Raw genomic sequence first — 14,883 nt, 5'->3', positions numbered from 1 at the left:
ATTATTAAAACAGTTAAGACTGTGCAGCATCACTGAGAGTACTCAGAGTTTGGGTAACGATGTGTATCAGTGCTATACCGACGGCTCTGTAGAAGAAGGTGGACGATGTACCGGATGTGCATGTAACATATTTGAACAATCTTCTCTCGTACATACAGCAATGAAGCGCCTCAATGACTGGGCAAGTACAACTCCAACCGAACTTGCAGGCATATACCTTGCCACTGAATTTTTAATAGACAAAGGCTATTGGTCTTTGTTTAATAGACAAAGGCTATATTTTAATAGACAAAGTCCAGTATATATTTGAATATATATACTGGACACAGTATATAAGTCACAGTATATATGAACGCACATAGAAGTAACACCCAGAAAATAGTCAGTGTTATTCGAATGAATGTTTTAGCTGCTAAAGAAAACATATTTGAAATTAAATTCCTATGGATACCATCACACGTTGGCATCTCAAGGCATGACACTGTTGATATGCTTGCTAAGACAGCCTGCAGAAAACCAGTAGTAGAAATAGATATGAGTGTTTCATTAGCAAAGAGAATACTTAAACAAATATCTGATGAAAATCTTATTGACCTAACAAGTTCACGAAGGTCTGAAAGTTGTAGCATTAAATATTATGATAGATATCGTGTGGAGACATTCACATATGGGACTAATAGAACAAGAACCCGGCAATGTGATGTTATAGTGGCCAGAATACGCCTGGGATATAGACGTATCTGGCAGCTTTCTCAAAACCCAAATGTCGAGTACACAATGTGTCAACTTTGTGAAAGAGAAAACATGCACTCCCTGTGTATACTATATGAATACTGGAACACTTGATGATATATTGAACTTGTACCCAAGATTGATTGTGTGATACCTCTGTTATACAATGCATGTACCTATAAGTAGATGGATCTACAATTTCCTGACTAATAGAACCCAATGTGTAATAGTCAACAAAATCAAATCCGGACCATCAACCGTGAAGAGCTCAGTCCCCCAGGGTACTGTGCTTGCTCCAGTACAGTCCCCCAGGGTACTGTGCTTGCTCCAGTACAGTCCCCCAGGGTACTGTGCTTGCTCCAGTACAGTCCCCCAGGGTACTGTGCTTGCTCCAGTACAGTCCCCCAGGGTACTGTGCTTGCTCCAGTACAGTCCCCCAGGGTACTGTGCTTGCTCCAGTACAGTCCCCCAGGGTACTGTGCTTGCTCCAGTACAGTCCCCCAGGGTACTGTGCTTGCTCCAGTACAGTCCCCCAGGGTACTGTGCTTGCTCCAGTACAGTCCCCCAGGGTACTGTGCTTGCTCCAGTACAGTCCCCCAGGGTACTGTGCTTGCTCCAGTACAGTCCCCCAGGGTACTGTGCTTGCTCCAGTACAGTCCCCCAGGGTACTGTGCTTGCTCCAGTACAGTCCCCCAGGGTACTGTGCTTGCTTCAGTACAGTCCCCCAGGGTACTGTGCTTGCTCCAGTACAGTCCCCCAGGGTACTGTGCTTGCTCCAGTACAGTCCCCCAGGGTACTGTGCTTGCTCCAGTACAGTCCCCCAGGGTACTGTGCTTGCTCCAGTACAGTCCCCCAGGGTACTGTGCTTGCTCCAGTACAGTCCCCCAGGGTACTGTGCTTGCTCCAGTACAGTCCCCCAGGGTACTGTGCTTGCTCCAGTACAGTCCCCCAGGGTACTGTGCTTGCTCCAGTACAGTCCCCCAGGGTACTGTGCTTGCTCCAGTACAGTCCCCCAGGGTACTGTGCTTGCTTCAGTACAGTCCCCCAGGGTACTGTGCTTGCTCCAGTACAGTCCCCCAGGGTACTGTGCTTGCTCCAGTACAGTCCCCCAGGGTACTGTGCTTGCTCCAGTACAGTCCCCCAGGGTACTGTGCTTGCTCCAGTACAGTCCCCCAGGGTACTGTGCTTGCTCCAGTACAGTCCCCCAGGGTACTGTGCTTGCTCCAGTACAGTCCCCCAGGGTACTGTGCTTGCTCCAGTACAGTCCCCCAGGGTACTGTGCTTGCTCCAGTACAGTCCCCCAGGGTACTGTGCTTGCTCCAGTACAGTCCCCCAAGGTACTGTGCTTGCTCCAGTACTTTTTAACATCCTCATATCGGACATAGACAAGGACACAACCTATAGCACTGTATCATCCTTTGCAGATGACACTAGGATCTTCATGAGAGTTGGCAACATAGAGGAAACGGCAAACCTCCAATCAGATGTAGATCAGGTCTTTCTATGGGCTTCAAAAAATAATATGATGTTTAACGAAGATAAGTTCCAGCTCATGCGCTATGGAAAAAATGAAAATATAAAAACGGAAACCACGTACAAAATGCAGTCAAATCATAACCCAGAACGAAAAAGCAATGTAAAGGATTTGGGTGTACTCATGTCATGCTTGATACCTGGTTGATGGGGTTCTGGGAGTTCTTCTACTCCCCAAGCCCGGCCCGAGGCCAGGCTTGACTTGTGAGAGTTTGGTCCACCAGGCTGTTGCTTGGAGCGGCCCGCAGGCCCCCATATACCTGGTTGATGGGGTTCTGGGAGTTCTTCTACTCCCCAAGCTCGGCCCGAGGCCAGGCTTGACTTGTGAGAGTTTGGTCCACCAGGCTGTTGCTTGGAGCAGCCCGCGGGCCCACATACCCACCACAGCCCGGTTGGTCCGGAGCTTCTTTTAGAAACCAGTCTAGTTTTATCTTGAAGATGTCCACGGTTGTTCCGGCAATGTTTCTTATAGTCGCTGGGAGGATGTTGAACAACCGCGGACCTCTGATGTTTAAACTGTGTTCTATGGCACCTCTGCTCTTCTCTGGTTCTATTCTGCATTTTCTTCCAAATCGTTCACTCCAGTACGTTGCTATTTTACTGTATAGATTAGAAACCTGGCCCTCCAGTATTTCCCATGTGTATATTATTTGGTATCTCTCTCGTCTCCTTTCTAGTGAGTACATTTGGAGAGCTTTGAGATGATCCCAATACAGTAATTTAGGTGCTTTATCTCGTCTATGCGTGCCGTATATGTTCTCCCTCTATTTAAGCAATCTCTCCTGCTCTGAAGAGGAAAGTGAGTACTGAGCAGTACTCAAGACGGGACCTTACCTTACCTACCTTGACAACAACACAAGTTGTTGAAGACAACACAAGTGACTTGAAGAGTACAACCATTGTGATGGGATCCCTGGATTTGAAAGTTCTCGTAATCCATCCTATCATTTTTCTGGCTGACGCAATATTTGCTTGGTTATGCTCCTTAAACGTTAGATCGTCGGACATCATTATTCCCAAATCCTTGACATCCTGGTTTCTTACTATGGGCAGATTTGATTGTGTTTTGTACCCTGTATTATGTTTAAGGTCCTCATTTTTACCGTACCTGAGTACCTGGAATTTATCACTGTTAAACATCATGTTATTGTCTGCTGCCCAGTCGAAAACTTTATTGATATCTGCTTGTAGTTTTTCAATGTCTTCAGCAGAGGTAATTTTCATATTGATTTTTGTCATCTACAAAGGATGATACGAAGCTGTGCTTGTATTTTTATCTATATATGATATGAGAATAAGGAAAAGCAGTGGTGCAAGGACTGTACCCTGAGGTACAGAGCTTTCAACTGCGCTTGGACTCAATTATATATGGTTGACTGTTACTCATAATTTTCTGTCGGACAGAACACAGAGCATCCAGCGTCCTACTTTACCAGTTATTCCCATTGACCTCATTGTGTGCTATCACTCCAGGGTCACATTTATCGAATGACTTTGTAATCATCCCACCGTTAGCGCTGGCGGTTTCCTTGCGATGATTTCGGGGCTCAATGTTCCCGCGGCCCGGTCCTCGACCATGTTCTCCGTGTTCTCTCACTCAGTGTTCCCTCACCCAGCGTGACCCCTCACCCAGCGTAACCCCTCAGCCAGCGTGACCCCTCAGCCACCGGAGCCCCCCACACACCTCCACACTGCCACAGGCGGCCCACAGCACCAAGCATCACAGGCTCGGCTAATACTCCGTCTAGGAACCAAAGTTTTGTTTTTCGTGTTGTCGGAGACTGGAAGCCTGCGTATTTATACATATATACTTTAGACTTGTATTGGAGGTCCCTCCGCGCCCCCCCCCCTTGACTTGGCGCTTTCCCTTGATAATTCCTTCCTTCCTTCCGCCCCCCCCCCCCAAGGTCGAACTATTTGACCCTCCCCAGGACGCAACCCCGCAATAATGGTTTAATAACTCTCGAGGTAAATATTTACTGCTAAGTGAATAGAGGCAGTAGGCGTAAGGAAATGTGCTAAGCCATTTCAATCCGGGAATCGAACCTGAGATCGTCGACTGACAATGAAGCCAACTGTACTATATGTGTGACCCTAGAGAGTGAAGGGACGAAAATGGTGAACCAGCACACTATTTGGAGACACGGCGCTACATAACACGCTGTTTATCTCACGTAGTGGCGAGGAAGGCGACTGTAGCCGTCCCCTTCCCCCCCTGGTTGATACCTGGTTGATACCTGGTTGATGGGGTTCTGGGAGTTCTTCTACTCCCCAAGCCCGGCCCGAGGCCAGGCTTGACTTGTGAGAGTTTGGTCCACCAGGCTGTTGCTTGGAGCGGCCCGCAGGCCCACATACCCACCACAGCCCGGTTGGTCCGGCACTCCTTGGAGGAATAAATCTAGTTTCCTCTTGAAAATGTTCACGGTTGTTCCGGCAATATTTCTTATGCTCGCTGGGAGGACGTTGAACAACCGCGGACCTCTGATGTTTATACAGTGTTCTCTGATTGTGCCTATGGCACCTCTGCTCTTCACTGGTTCTATTCTGCATTTTCTTCCATATCGTTCACTCCAGTACGTTGTTATTTTACTGTGTAGATTTGGTACTTGGCCCTCTAATATCTTCCAGGTGTATATTATTTGATATCTCTCTCGTCTTCTTTCTAGTGAGTACATTTGGAGGGCTTTGAGACGATCCCAATAATTTAGGTGCTTTATTGCGTCTATGCGTGCCGTATATGTTCTCTGTATTCCCTCTACTTCAGCAATCTCTCCTGCTCTGAAGGGGGAAGTGAGTACTGAGCAGTACTCAAGACGGGACAACACAAGTGACTTGAAGAGTACAACCATTGTGATGGGATCCCTGGATTTGAAAGTTCTCGTAATCCATCCTATCATTTTTCTGGCTGTCGCAATATTTGCTTGGTTATGCTCCCTAAACGTTAGGTCGTCCGACATTATTATTCCCAAATCCTTTACATTCTGTTTTCCTACTATGGGTACATTTGATTGTGTTTTGTACTCTGTATTATGTTTAAGGTCCTCATTTTTACCGTACCTGAGTACCTGGAATTTATCACTGTTAAACATCATGTTATTTTCTGATGCCCAGTCGAAAACTTTATTAATATCAGCTTAAAGTTTTTCAGTGTCTTCAGCCGAGCTAATTTTCATACTGATTTTTGTGTCATCTGCAAAGCTCTCTGCAATCTCTCTGCTCTCTGCAAAGCTCTCTGCAATCTCTCTGTTCTCTGCAAAGCTCTCTGCAATCTCTCTGCTCTCTGCAAAGCTCTTGCTCTCCACGACACACTCAGAACCTTGTATACCACATATGTCAGACCAATATTGGAATATGCGGCTCCAGCCTGGAGTCCACATGTAGTTAAACACAAAACAAATTTAGAAGAGGTTCAGAGGTGGCCACCAGGCTAGTCCCCGAGCTGACGGGTATGAGCTACGAGGAACGATATGAACTGAACTTCATTACACTGGAAGACCGAAGAGTTAGGGAGGGGGGCATGATCACTACCTACAATATTATCAGAGGAATTGATAGGGTAGATAATGATAAATTGTTTAACACTTGTGGTTAGCGAACAAGGGGACACAGGTGGAAACTGAGTACCCACATGAGCCACAGGGACGTTAGAAAGAATTTTTTCATTGTCAGGGTAGTTAACAGGTGGAATACATTAGGTAGTGATGTGGTGGAGACTGACTCCATACACAGTTTCAAGTGTAGATATGATAGATCTCTAGACGCTCATTAATCTGTACACCAGTAGATCAAGTCCAGCTGAGAGGCGGGACCAAAGAGCCTAAGCTCAACCACCTCGCAAGCACAACTAGGTGAGTACACTTGCTGTGACTGGGTCATAACTGTGAGTGAGAGTGCCAGCAGAGAGCCACGCCCCCAGGGGGAGGCACTCACCTGCTGCCCCAGCAGCGGCCTGGTACAGGTAGGAGACGAAGCAGAAGACGTGGTCATCTATGAGCATCTCACCAGCCTCCCTCCCGCCCTCACACACCTACGCCACAACGCTCGCTAACACTCCTCACATCAAAAAAGTGAATTACAGTTTAAGTTTCTAATGTTCAATTGTTGGGCTTGTCGTGGCGCGAGAGAGTGCGCACTGTGACGGTGTGGAAGCACTTGACGGCACGTGGCCACGCTGGCTACTGAACAGTTATCACAGTCAGGTGTAGCTTGCCAGCGGCGAGGCTTGGCGGAGCCTGGCCGGCCCCACGCTGCTGCTGCGGCTGTGGTGTTACTGCTCGGCTCAGTAGTCCTTCAGCCTCACAGCTCGGGGCCCGGGGGGCCTCACAGCTCGGGGCCCGGGGGGTCTCACAGCTCGGGGCCCGGGGGGTCTCACAGCTCGGGGCCCGGGGGGCCTCACAGCTCGGGGCCCGGGGCCCCTCACACACCTCTACCACCATACTGCCTCTACGCACCTTATCTGTGTCAACAAACACACCCGAAGCTTATCTTCGCCGCCCCTTTCATTACATCTTTATTCACGAATTCTATATGTAGGGTTACTTAATGTGAGCAATTCAAACAAGTGAAGATGCTGTTAGTAATCCCTGCCATACAGGACGGAGGAACACACACAACACAACTACTCAATACTACACCTTGAACACCCGTATCACTTAGAGCCGCTGCGCCCTACAGCACACAGTATATACATTGCCTCTGACACCAGTCGAAACATGGTCCACCTGTGGCAGTGCTGAGCATCTAGTGTGACACACACGTAACACTACTACAGTCATATCCCTTCCCCTCACCCGTCACCCTGGCCCGTCACCCTGGCCCGTCTCCCTCACCCGTCACCCTGGCCCGTCTCCCTCACCCGTCTCCCTCACCCGTCACCCTGGCCCGTCTCCCTCACCCGTCACCCTGGCCCGTCACCCTCACCCGTCACCCTGGCCCCAACACACGTATCATACCAGTACTGAGCGTGTATCACCACTCTTGTGAGAGCGTCACGCCTCGCCTCTCTCCTGTGTGATCAACAGCATTATACTTGTGAGGGAAACTGACGGATCATCCCGGGGTTGTAGTCCTTGTGCGCCGGCCTGCACGCCGCTACATGAAACAGCTGCGTGGATCAAGTTATCACAAGTCAAGCCTGGTGCCAGGCCGGGCTAGAACTCTAGGTACACTCCAGGTGTGGCACCACTAGGTGAGTGGCACCAGTGTGGCACCACTAGGTGAGTGGCACTAGTGTGGCACCACTAGGTGAGTGACACCAGTGTGGCTCTACTAGGTGAGTGGCACCAGTGTGGCACCACTAGGTGAGTGTGGCACTTCCCGTCTGGGTATCCCACCAGGATGACCAATGCCAAGTTATGACACAACGTCACCAAAATAGTCATTACGCTCTGACGACTTTTTTCTATGACTGTACACCTGTTTGCTCCAGTCACAGCTGTACACCTGTTTGCTCCAGTCACAGCTGTACACCTGTTTGCTCCAGTCACAGCTGTACACCTGTTTGCTCCAGTCACAGTTGTACACCTGTTTGCTCCAGTCACAGCTGTACACCTGTTTGCTCCAGTCACAGCTGTACACCTGTTCTCCCCCAGTCACAGCTGTACACCTGTTTGCTCCAGTCACAGCTGTACACCTGTTTGCTCCAGTCACAGCTGTACACCTGTTTGCTCCAGTCACATCTGTACACCTGTTTGCTCCAGTCACAGCTGTACACCTGTTTGCTCCAGTCACAGCTGTACACCTGTTTGCTCCAGTCACAGCTGTACACCTGTTCTCCCCCAGTCACAGCTGTACACCTGTTTGCTCCAGTCACAGCTGTACACCTGTTTGCTCCAGTCACAGCTGTACACCTGTTTGCTCCAGTCACAGCAGTACACCTGTTCTCCCCCAGTCACAGCTGTACACCTGTTCTCCCCCAGTCACAGCAGTACACCTGCTGTGTACTGCTGTGACTGGAACTCTAGGTACACTCTTCAATTGGTCGACCAACGGTACAGGTGACACAGACCACCACAGCCAGCGGTACAGGTGACACAGACCACCACAGCCAGCGGTACAGGTGATACAGACCCCCACAGCCAGCGGTACAGGTTGTAACACGGGTTAGGGTTCCTCACTCTTTACTTCTCTTCCTTCTACTCCCTCTACCCGTATTCTTACTATTATTTCTAAACCCAGGGACTCCAAAACTTTTACCAAAGCCAACTCCACGCCACGTGGTCCTAAGACGATTGACCGACTTAGGATTCTACACTCAGTATGACGTGACCTAAGCTCTGAACAAAACCCTAGAGTCACCTCTGCTGCCACCACCAGACCAGTAATACAAGAGCAATGATCGAGGTCTGGATCGATCACGCTAATTAATCAACCTAGGGGCTTGATCCCCACTATAAACGATGACCTTGAGTGTGGAATAAATTACACGGTAATGATAATTCCGATTCGATGTTAGAATCGGCGCCCAATGCAACTCTGCCTCGTGTGGACCACGTGACCAGGACAAGTATACACATAAAACACATGGAAACAATAAAATGCAAATTAATAACAAATTTAATTTATTAAAAGAAAACTAAAACAAAATCTAAATGTGTTCACTCCCTATCACTTTAACACTCCCTACTTGACCTGAGTGGCAAATGAGACTATTTCTATACTTAACAATAGCAACTATACCTTGGGCGACCACAGCTCTAGGTGTTGGGGCTGTTCTTGGGGAGAGGTAAGATGTTGACCTCTTATCCCAGCTGCTTCCGTGACCACACTGATCTTTTCCTTGTCTGGTCTCCCCCCAGACAGAACATTGTATCCTTCCGCCTAGTCAAAGTTCTACCCAGTTACTAGCAAGGTTTAAGTTATAACAATTAAACTCTGTTGTACTTAATTGATCCAGACTGGTTGAATTATTTTACTGAATTAAATTACAAACATCTAACGGCAGAGCTGTTCCCGATCACAAAAATGGTTATTAAAACTTTGAGAAATAGTAGACCTGTCAACCCCTGATGACCTATGACCGCCGGTCACTCCGCCTCAAAAGTTAGATCTGATTCGTGACGTCACTGATGGTGACTTAAACTCAATAATTAGAATACTCTTGATATTGTATCCAGTACTATTATACAATACAATTTTAATGCAAAATGAATAAAGGCTAATTTTCTCTAAATTACTGAATACTATAGGATGATTCATTTTACGCAGCTATGAACAAAGCGTTGGTTATTTCCACCGCGAATTCCCCTGGGGGTCAGGTCACCATGCGGCTCAGCTTCCCATTCTCTTTTGTCGATAAACCACTCTGGATAATTCTTACAACAGCCTAGTTTGTTACAAGGTGACACAGACCACCACAGCCAGCGGTACAGGTGATACAGACCCCCACAGCCAGCGGTACAGGTGACACAGACCCCCACAGCCAGCGGTACAGGTGACACAGACCACCACAGCCAGCGGTACAGGTGACACAGACCACCACAGCCAGCGGTACAGGTGACACAGACCACCACAGCCAGCGGTACAGGTGACACAGACCCCCACAGCCAGCGGTACAGGTGACACAGACCACCACAGCCAGCGGTACAGGTGATACAGACCCCCACAGCCAGCGGTACAGGTGATACAGACCCCCACAGCCAGCGGTACAGGTGACACAGACCCCCACAGCCAGCGGTACAGGTGATACAGACCCCCACAGCCAGCGGTACAGGTGACACAGACCACCACAGCCAGCGGTACAGGTGATACAGACCCCCATAGCCAGCGGTACAGGTGACACAGACCACCACAGCCAGCGGTACAGGTGATACAGACCCCCACAGCCAGCGGTACAGGTGATACAGACCCCCACAGCCAGCGGTACAGGTGACACAGACCCCCACAGCCAGCGGTACAGGTGATACAGACCCCCACAGCCAGCGGTACAGGTGACACAGACCACCACAGCCAGCGGTACAGGTGATACAGACCCCCACAGCCAGCGGTACAGGTGATACAGACCCCCACAGCCAGCGGTACAGGTGATACAGACCCCCACAGCCAGCGGTACAGGTGATACAGACCCCCACAGCCAGCGGTACAGGTGACACAGACCACCACAGCCAGCGGTACAGGTGATACAGACCCCCACAGCCAGCGGTACAGGTGACACAGACCACCACAGCCAGCGGTACAGGTGACACAGACCACCACAGCCAGCGGTACAGGTGATACAGACCACCACAGCCAGCGGTACAGGTGACACAGACCCCCACAGCCAGCGGTACAGAAGTCTGAGTTACAACAACAGCCCATAATAAGAGACTTTCACTATTAAGAAACAGAAGATAATAGCCATCACGGCCTCGCATTGACCACTTTACCTCATCGCCGGAGGAAGATCCATGTGGGTCTACAGGATCGAGCTCCGGCTCTTCGACCCCGGCTTTTCTATTAATTGCAATGATTCCTGACCTATTTCCCTATCATACCAGCCACCAAACTAGTACAAAAGGATGAATTACGAGGAATTAATCAATCTTATTCCGTACGTCACTGGAAGAGAGATATGATCACCACATTCAAAATACTATTTTGAAAATGGGGCTACGAATCCATCCTATTATATGTCTGGTTGACGCAATATTTGCTCGGTTATGTTCACTAAATGTCAGGTTATTCAAGTTACTTCAGTCTATTACATTATTTAGGTTCGTGTCTTCAGTCCTTTAATTTTATCTGTCTTATTTGGCAGGTGTTTTTATTTGACAGGTGTTTTTATTTGACAGGTGTTTTTATTTGAGAGGTGTTTTTATTTGAGGTGTTTTTATTTGACAGGTGTTTTTATTTGAGAGGTGTTTTTATTTGAGAGGTCTTTTTATTTGACAGGTGTTTTTATTTGAGAGGTGTTTTTATTTGAGAGGTGTTTTTATTTGACAGGTGTTTTTATGTGGCAGGTGTTTTTATCTGACAAGTGTTTTTATTTGACAGGTGTTTTTATCTGAGAGGTGTTTTTATTTGACAGGTGTTTTTATCTGACAGGTGTTTTTATGTGGCAGGTGTTTTTATCTGACAAGTGTTTTCATTTGACAGGTGTTTTTATCTGAGAGGTGTTTTTATTTGACAGGTGTTTTTATCTGAGAGGTGTTTTTATTTGACAGGTGTTTTTATCTGACAGGTGTTTTTATCTGACAGGTGTTTTTATCTGACAGGTGTTTTTATCTGACAAGTGTTTATATTTGACAGGTGTTTTTATCTGACAGGTGTTTTTATTTGACAGGTGTTTTTATCTGACAAGTGTTTTTATTTGACAGGTGTTTTTATCTGACAAGTGTTTTTATTTGACAGGTGTTTTTTATCTGACAAGTGTTTTTATTTGACAGGTGTTTTTATCTGACAGGTGTTTTTATTTGGAAGGTGTTTTTATCTGACAGGTGTTTTATTTGACAGGTGTTTTTATCTGACAGGTGTTTTTATCTGACAGGTGTTTTTATTTGGCAGGTGTTTTTATCTGAGAGGTTTTTATCTGACAAGTGTTTTTATTTGACAGGTGTTTTTATCTGACAGGTGTTTTTATTTGGCAGGCGTTTTTATATGGCAGGTGTTTTATTTGATAGGTGTTTTTATCTGACAAGAGTTTTTATCTGACAAGAGTTTTTATTTGACAGGTGTTTTTATCTGACAGGTGTTTTTATTTGGCAGGTGTTTTTATCTGACAGGTGTTTTTATCTGACAGGTGTTTTTATCTTACAGGTGTTTTTATCTGACAGGTGTTTTTATCTGACAAGTGTTTTTATCTGACAGATGTTTTTATCTGTCAGGTGTTTTATTTGACAGGTGTTTTTATCTGACAGGTGTTTTTATCTAACAGGTGTTTTTATCTAACAGGTGTTTTTATCTGACAGGTGTTTTATGACAGGTGCTTTTTATCTGTCAGGTGTTTTATATGACAGGTGCTTTTATCTGTCAGGTGTTTTATTTGACAGGTATTTTTATCTTACAGGTGTTTTTATTTGACTGTTTATGTTTCACTATTTTCTTTTATTTGATGAGGAGAAAGCGCTAAGCCATTTGGAAGGGATGAGAGTGTACTCACCTAGTTGTGCTTGTGGGGGTTGAGCTCTGGCTCTTTGGTCCCGCCTCTCAACTGTCAATCAATCAACTGAATTTGTTTTCCACACACATACACACACACACCCCAGCAAGCAGCCCGTGGCAGCTGTCTTACTCCCAGATACCTATTTACTACTTGGTGAACAGCGCTATCAGGTGCAAGGAAAGGTTGCACAAATGTTTCTGCCCTGCCATGGAGATTGAACCCGGACTCGCCGGTTGCACGACGCCATTGGAGAAGAGAATTAAACCTTTTACCACAATAAACAAAATTTTTAAAACACAATGAATATGTAAATGAGCAAAGTTACATATGGAGCCTCCAGAGTAGGAGCATATTATGTGGAGGTACACGTACCGTCAGTGTGGAGGTACACGTACCGTCAGTGTGGAGGTACACGTACCGTCAGTGTGGAGGTACACGTACCGTCAGTGTGGAGGTACACGTACCGTCAGTGTGGAGGTACACGTACCGTCAGTGTGGAGGTACACGTACCGTCAGTGTGGAGGTACACGTACCGTCAGTGTGGAGGTACACGTAGCGTCAGTGTGGAGGTACACGTACCGTCAGTGTGGAGGTACACGTACCGTCAGTGTGGAGGTACACGTACCGTCAGTGTGGAGGTACACGTACCGTCAGTGTGGAGGTACACGTACCGTCAGTGTGGAGGTACACGTACCGTCAGTGAGGGGGGGTGGAGGTACACGTACCATCAGTGAGGGTGTGTGGAGGTACACGTACCGTCAGTGAGGGGGGGGTAGAGGTACACGTACCGTCAGTGAGGGGGGGGGTGGAGGTACACGTACCGTCAGTAAGGGTGTGTGGAGGTACACGTACCGTCAGTGTGGGTGTGTGGAGGTACACGTACCGTCAGTGTGGAGATACACGTACCGTCAGTGAGGGTGTGTGGAGGTACACGTACCGTCAGTGTGGGTGTGTGGAGGTACACGTACCGTCAGTGTGGAGGTACACGTACCGTCAGTGAGGGGGGGGGGTGGAGGTACACGTACCGTCAGTGTGGAGGTACACGTACCTTCAGAGTCGTCTAGGAGAAGAGCAGCCTGGAGACGGTCGGGGGCGGCGCCCCTCACATAATAATAATCATTCTCTATGTACATGATCAACCTCGTGCTTGAGGGCAAGGTTGAGGGGTCCTTGGTGCTTGAGCGCGGTCTTCATCAGGGCTGTGACCTCCTCCCAGTGCTCCGTCCCAACCATCAAAGTCTAGTGTATCAGAGTCTGAGGACGGGTCACATATATACACCAAGTGTGCTCGGAGCCAACACCTGACTTGCCACATGTGTGGCACACACCTGACCCGCTACACATGTGGATTTTGAAGACTGTCGAAGATAGTTGGGGAAGTATCTGGCATCAAGTGGTCAGAGACCGGGCCACCGGGGCGCTGATCCTCGGGACGAGCAACATGTACACCTCTCGTAGGGCGAGTACAGTGCTATACATAGCTTATATGTGTCCTAGGGTAGGTTAGGTTAGGGTTATGAAGCTTGTATAATGCCTTTTAATATACCAATAATACTATTATTGGTATATTATATGTTATAAGGGGGGCCTCGTAGCCTGGTGGATAGCGCGCAGGACTCGTAATTCTGTGGCGCGGGTTCGATTCCCGCACGAGGCAGAAACAAATGGGCAAAGTTTCTTTCACCCTGAATGCCCCTGTTACCCAGCAGTAAATAGGTACCTGGGAGTTAGTCAGCTGTCACGGGCTGCTTCCTGGGGGTGGAGGCCTGGTCGAGGACCGGGCCGCGGGGACACTAAAGCCCCGAAATCATCTCAAGATAACCTCAAGATAACCATAAGAGGATTATTTAGGTTTGTTTAGCAGTCCATAGTTTATAGATATCCATAGAGTTGATGTACGTTCATGAGGGTGTGTTATGAGGGTGTGTTATGAGGGTGTTATGAGGGTGTGTTATGAGGGTGTGTTATGAGGGTGTGTTATGAGGGTGTTATGAGGGTGTGTTATGAGGGTGTGTTATGAGGGTGTTATGAGGGTGTGTTATGAGGGTGTTATGAGGGTGTGTTATGAGGGTGTGTTATGAGGGTGTTATGAGGGTGTTATGAGGGTGTTATGAGGGTGTGTTATGAGGGTGTTATGAGGGTGTGTTATGAGGGTGTGTTATGAGGGTGTGTTATGAGGGTGTTATGAGGGTGTGTTATGAGGGTGTGTTATGAGGGTGTTATGAGGGTGTGTTATGAGGGTGTTATGAGGGTGTGTTATGAGGGTGTTATGAGGGTGTGTTATGAGGGTGTTATGAGGGTGTTATGAGGGTGTTATGAGGGTGTTATGAGGGTGTGTTATGAGGGTGTGTTATGAGGGTGTTATGAGGGTGTGTTATGAGGGTGTGTTATGAGGGTGTGTTATGAGGAGTTGTGAGAGGCGTGTGTGGTGTGCCTCACACCCCCCTCCCCCCTCACTGACCCGTGCACCACACCTACCTCATGACTCTCATAACATGTATATATACACATTTATACACGTGTGCACACACACACACACT

General features: G+C 47.7%; 1 protein-coding gene across 10 annotated transcripts in view; it reads right to left on the bottom strand.

Annotated features, from left to right (window-relative positions):
- LOC123765545 (uncharacterized) overlaps positions 1 to 14,883 on the bottom strand; it is a 238,530-nt gene that overhangs the window by 130,248 nt on the left and 93,399 nt on the right. For 3 of the 10 annotated variants that reach the window (XM_069334061.1, XM_069334063.1, XM_069334064.1), the window contains exon 2: positions 13,392 to 13,836. The exons of 6 other annotated variants lie outside the window; for them this stretch is intronic. In XM_069334061.1, the coding sequence (XP_069190162.1) occupies positions 13,392 to 13,476 (85 nt within the window). In that variant the 5' untranslated portion in view covers positions 13,477 to 13,836. Of the gene's footprint in view, positions 1 to 6,195; positions 6,525 to 13,391; positions 13,837 to 14,883 lie in introns of those variants that run through there. One more of the 10 variants, XM_069334062.1, reaches the window with a different exon arrangement.

This window comes from Procambarus clarkii, chromosome 30 (assembly GCF_040958095.1).
Source record: "Procambarus clarkii isolate CNS0578487 chromosome 30, FALCON_Pclarkii_2.0, whole genome shotgun sequence".
NCBI classification, from domain to species: domain Eukaryota; kingdom Metazoa; phylum Arthropoda; class Malacostraca; order Decapoda; family Cambaridae; genus Procambarus; species Procambarus clarkii.
This window is presented reverse-complemented; position numbering and strand designations above follow the sequence as displayed.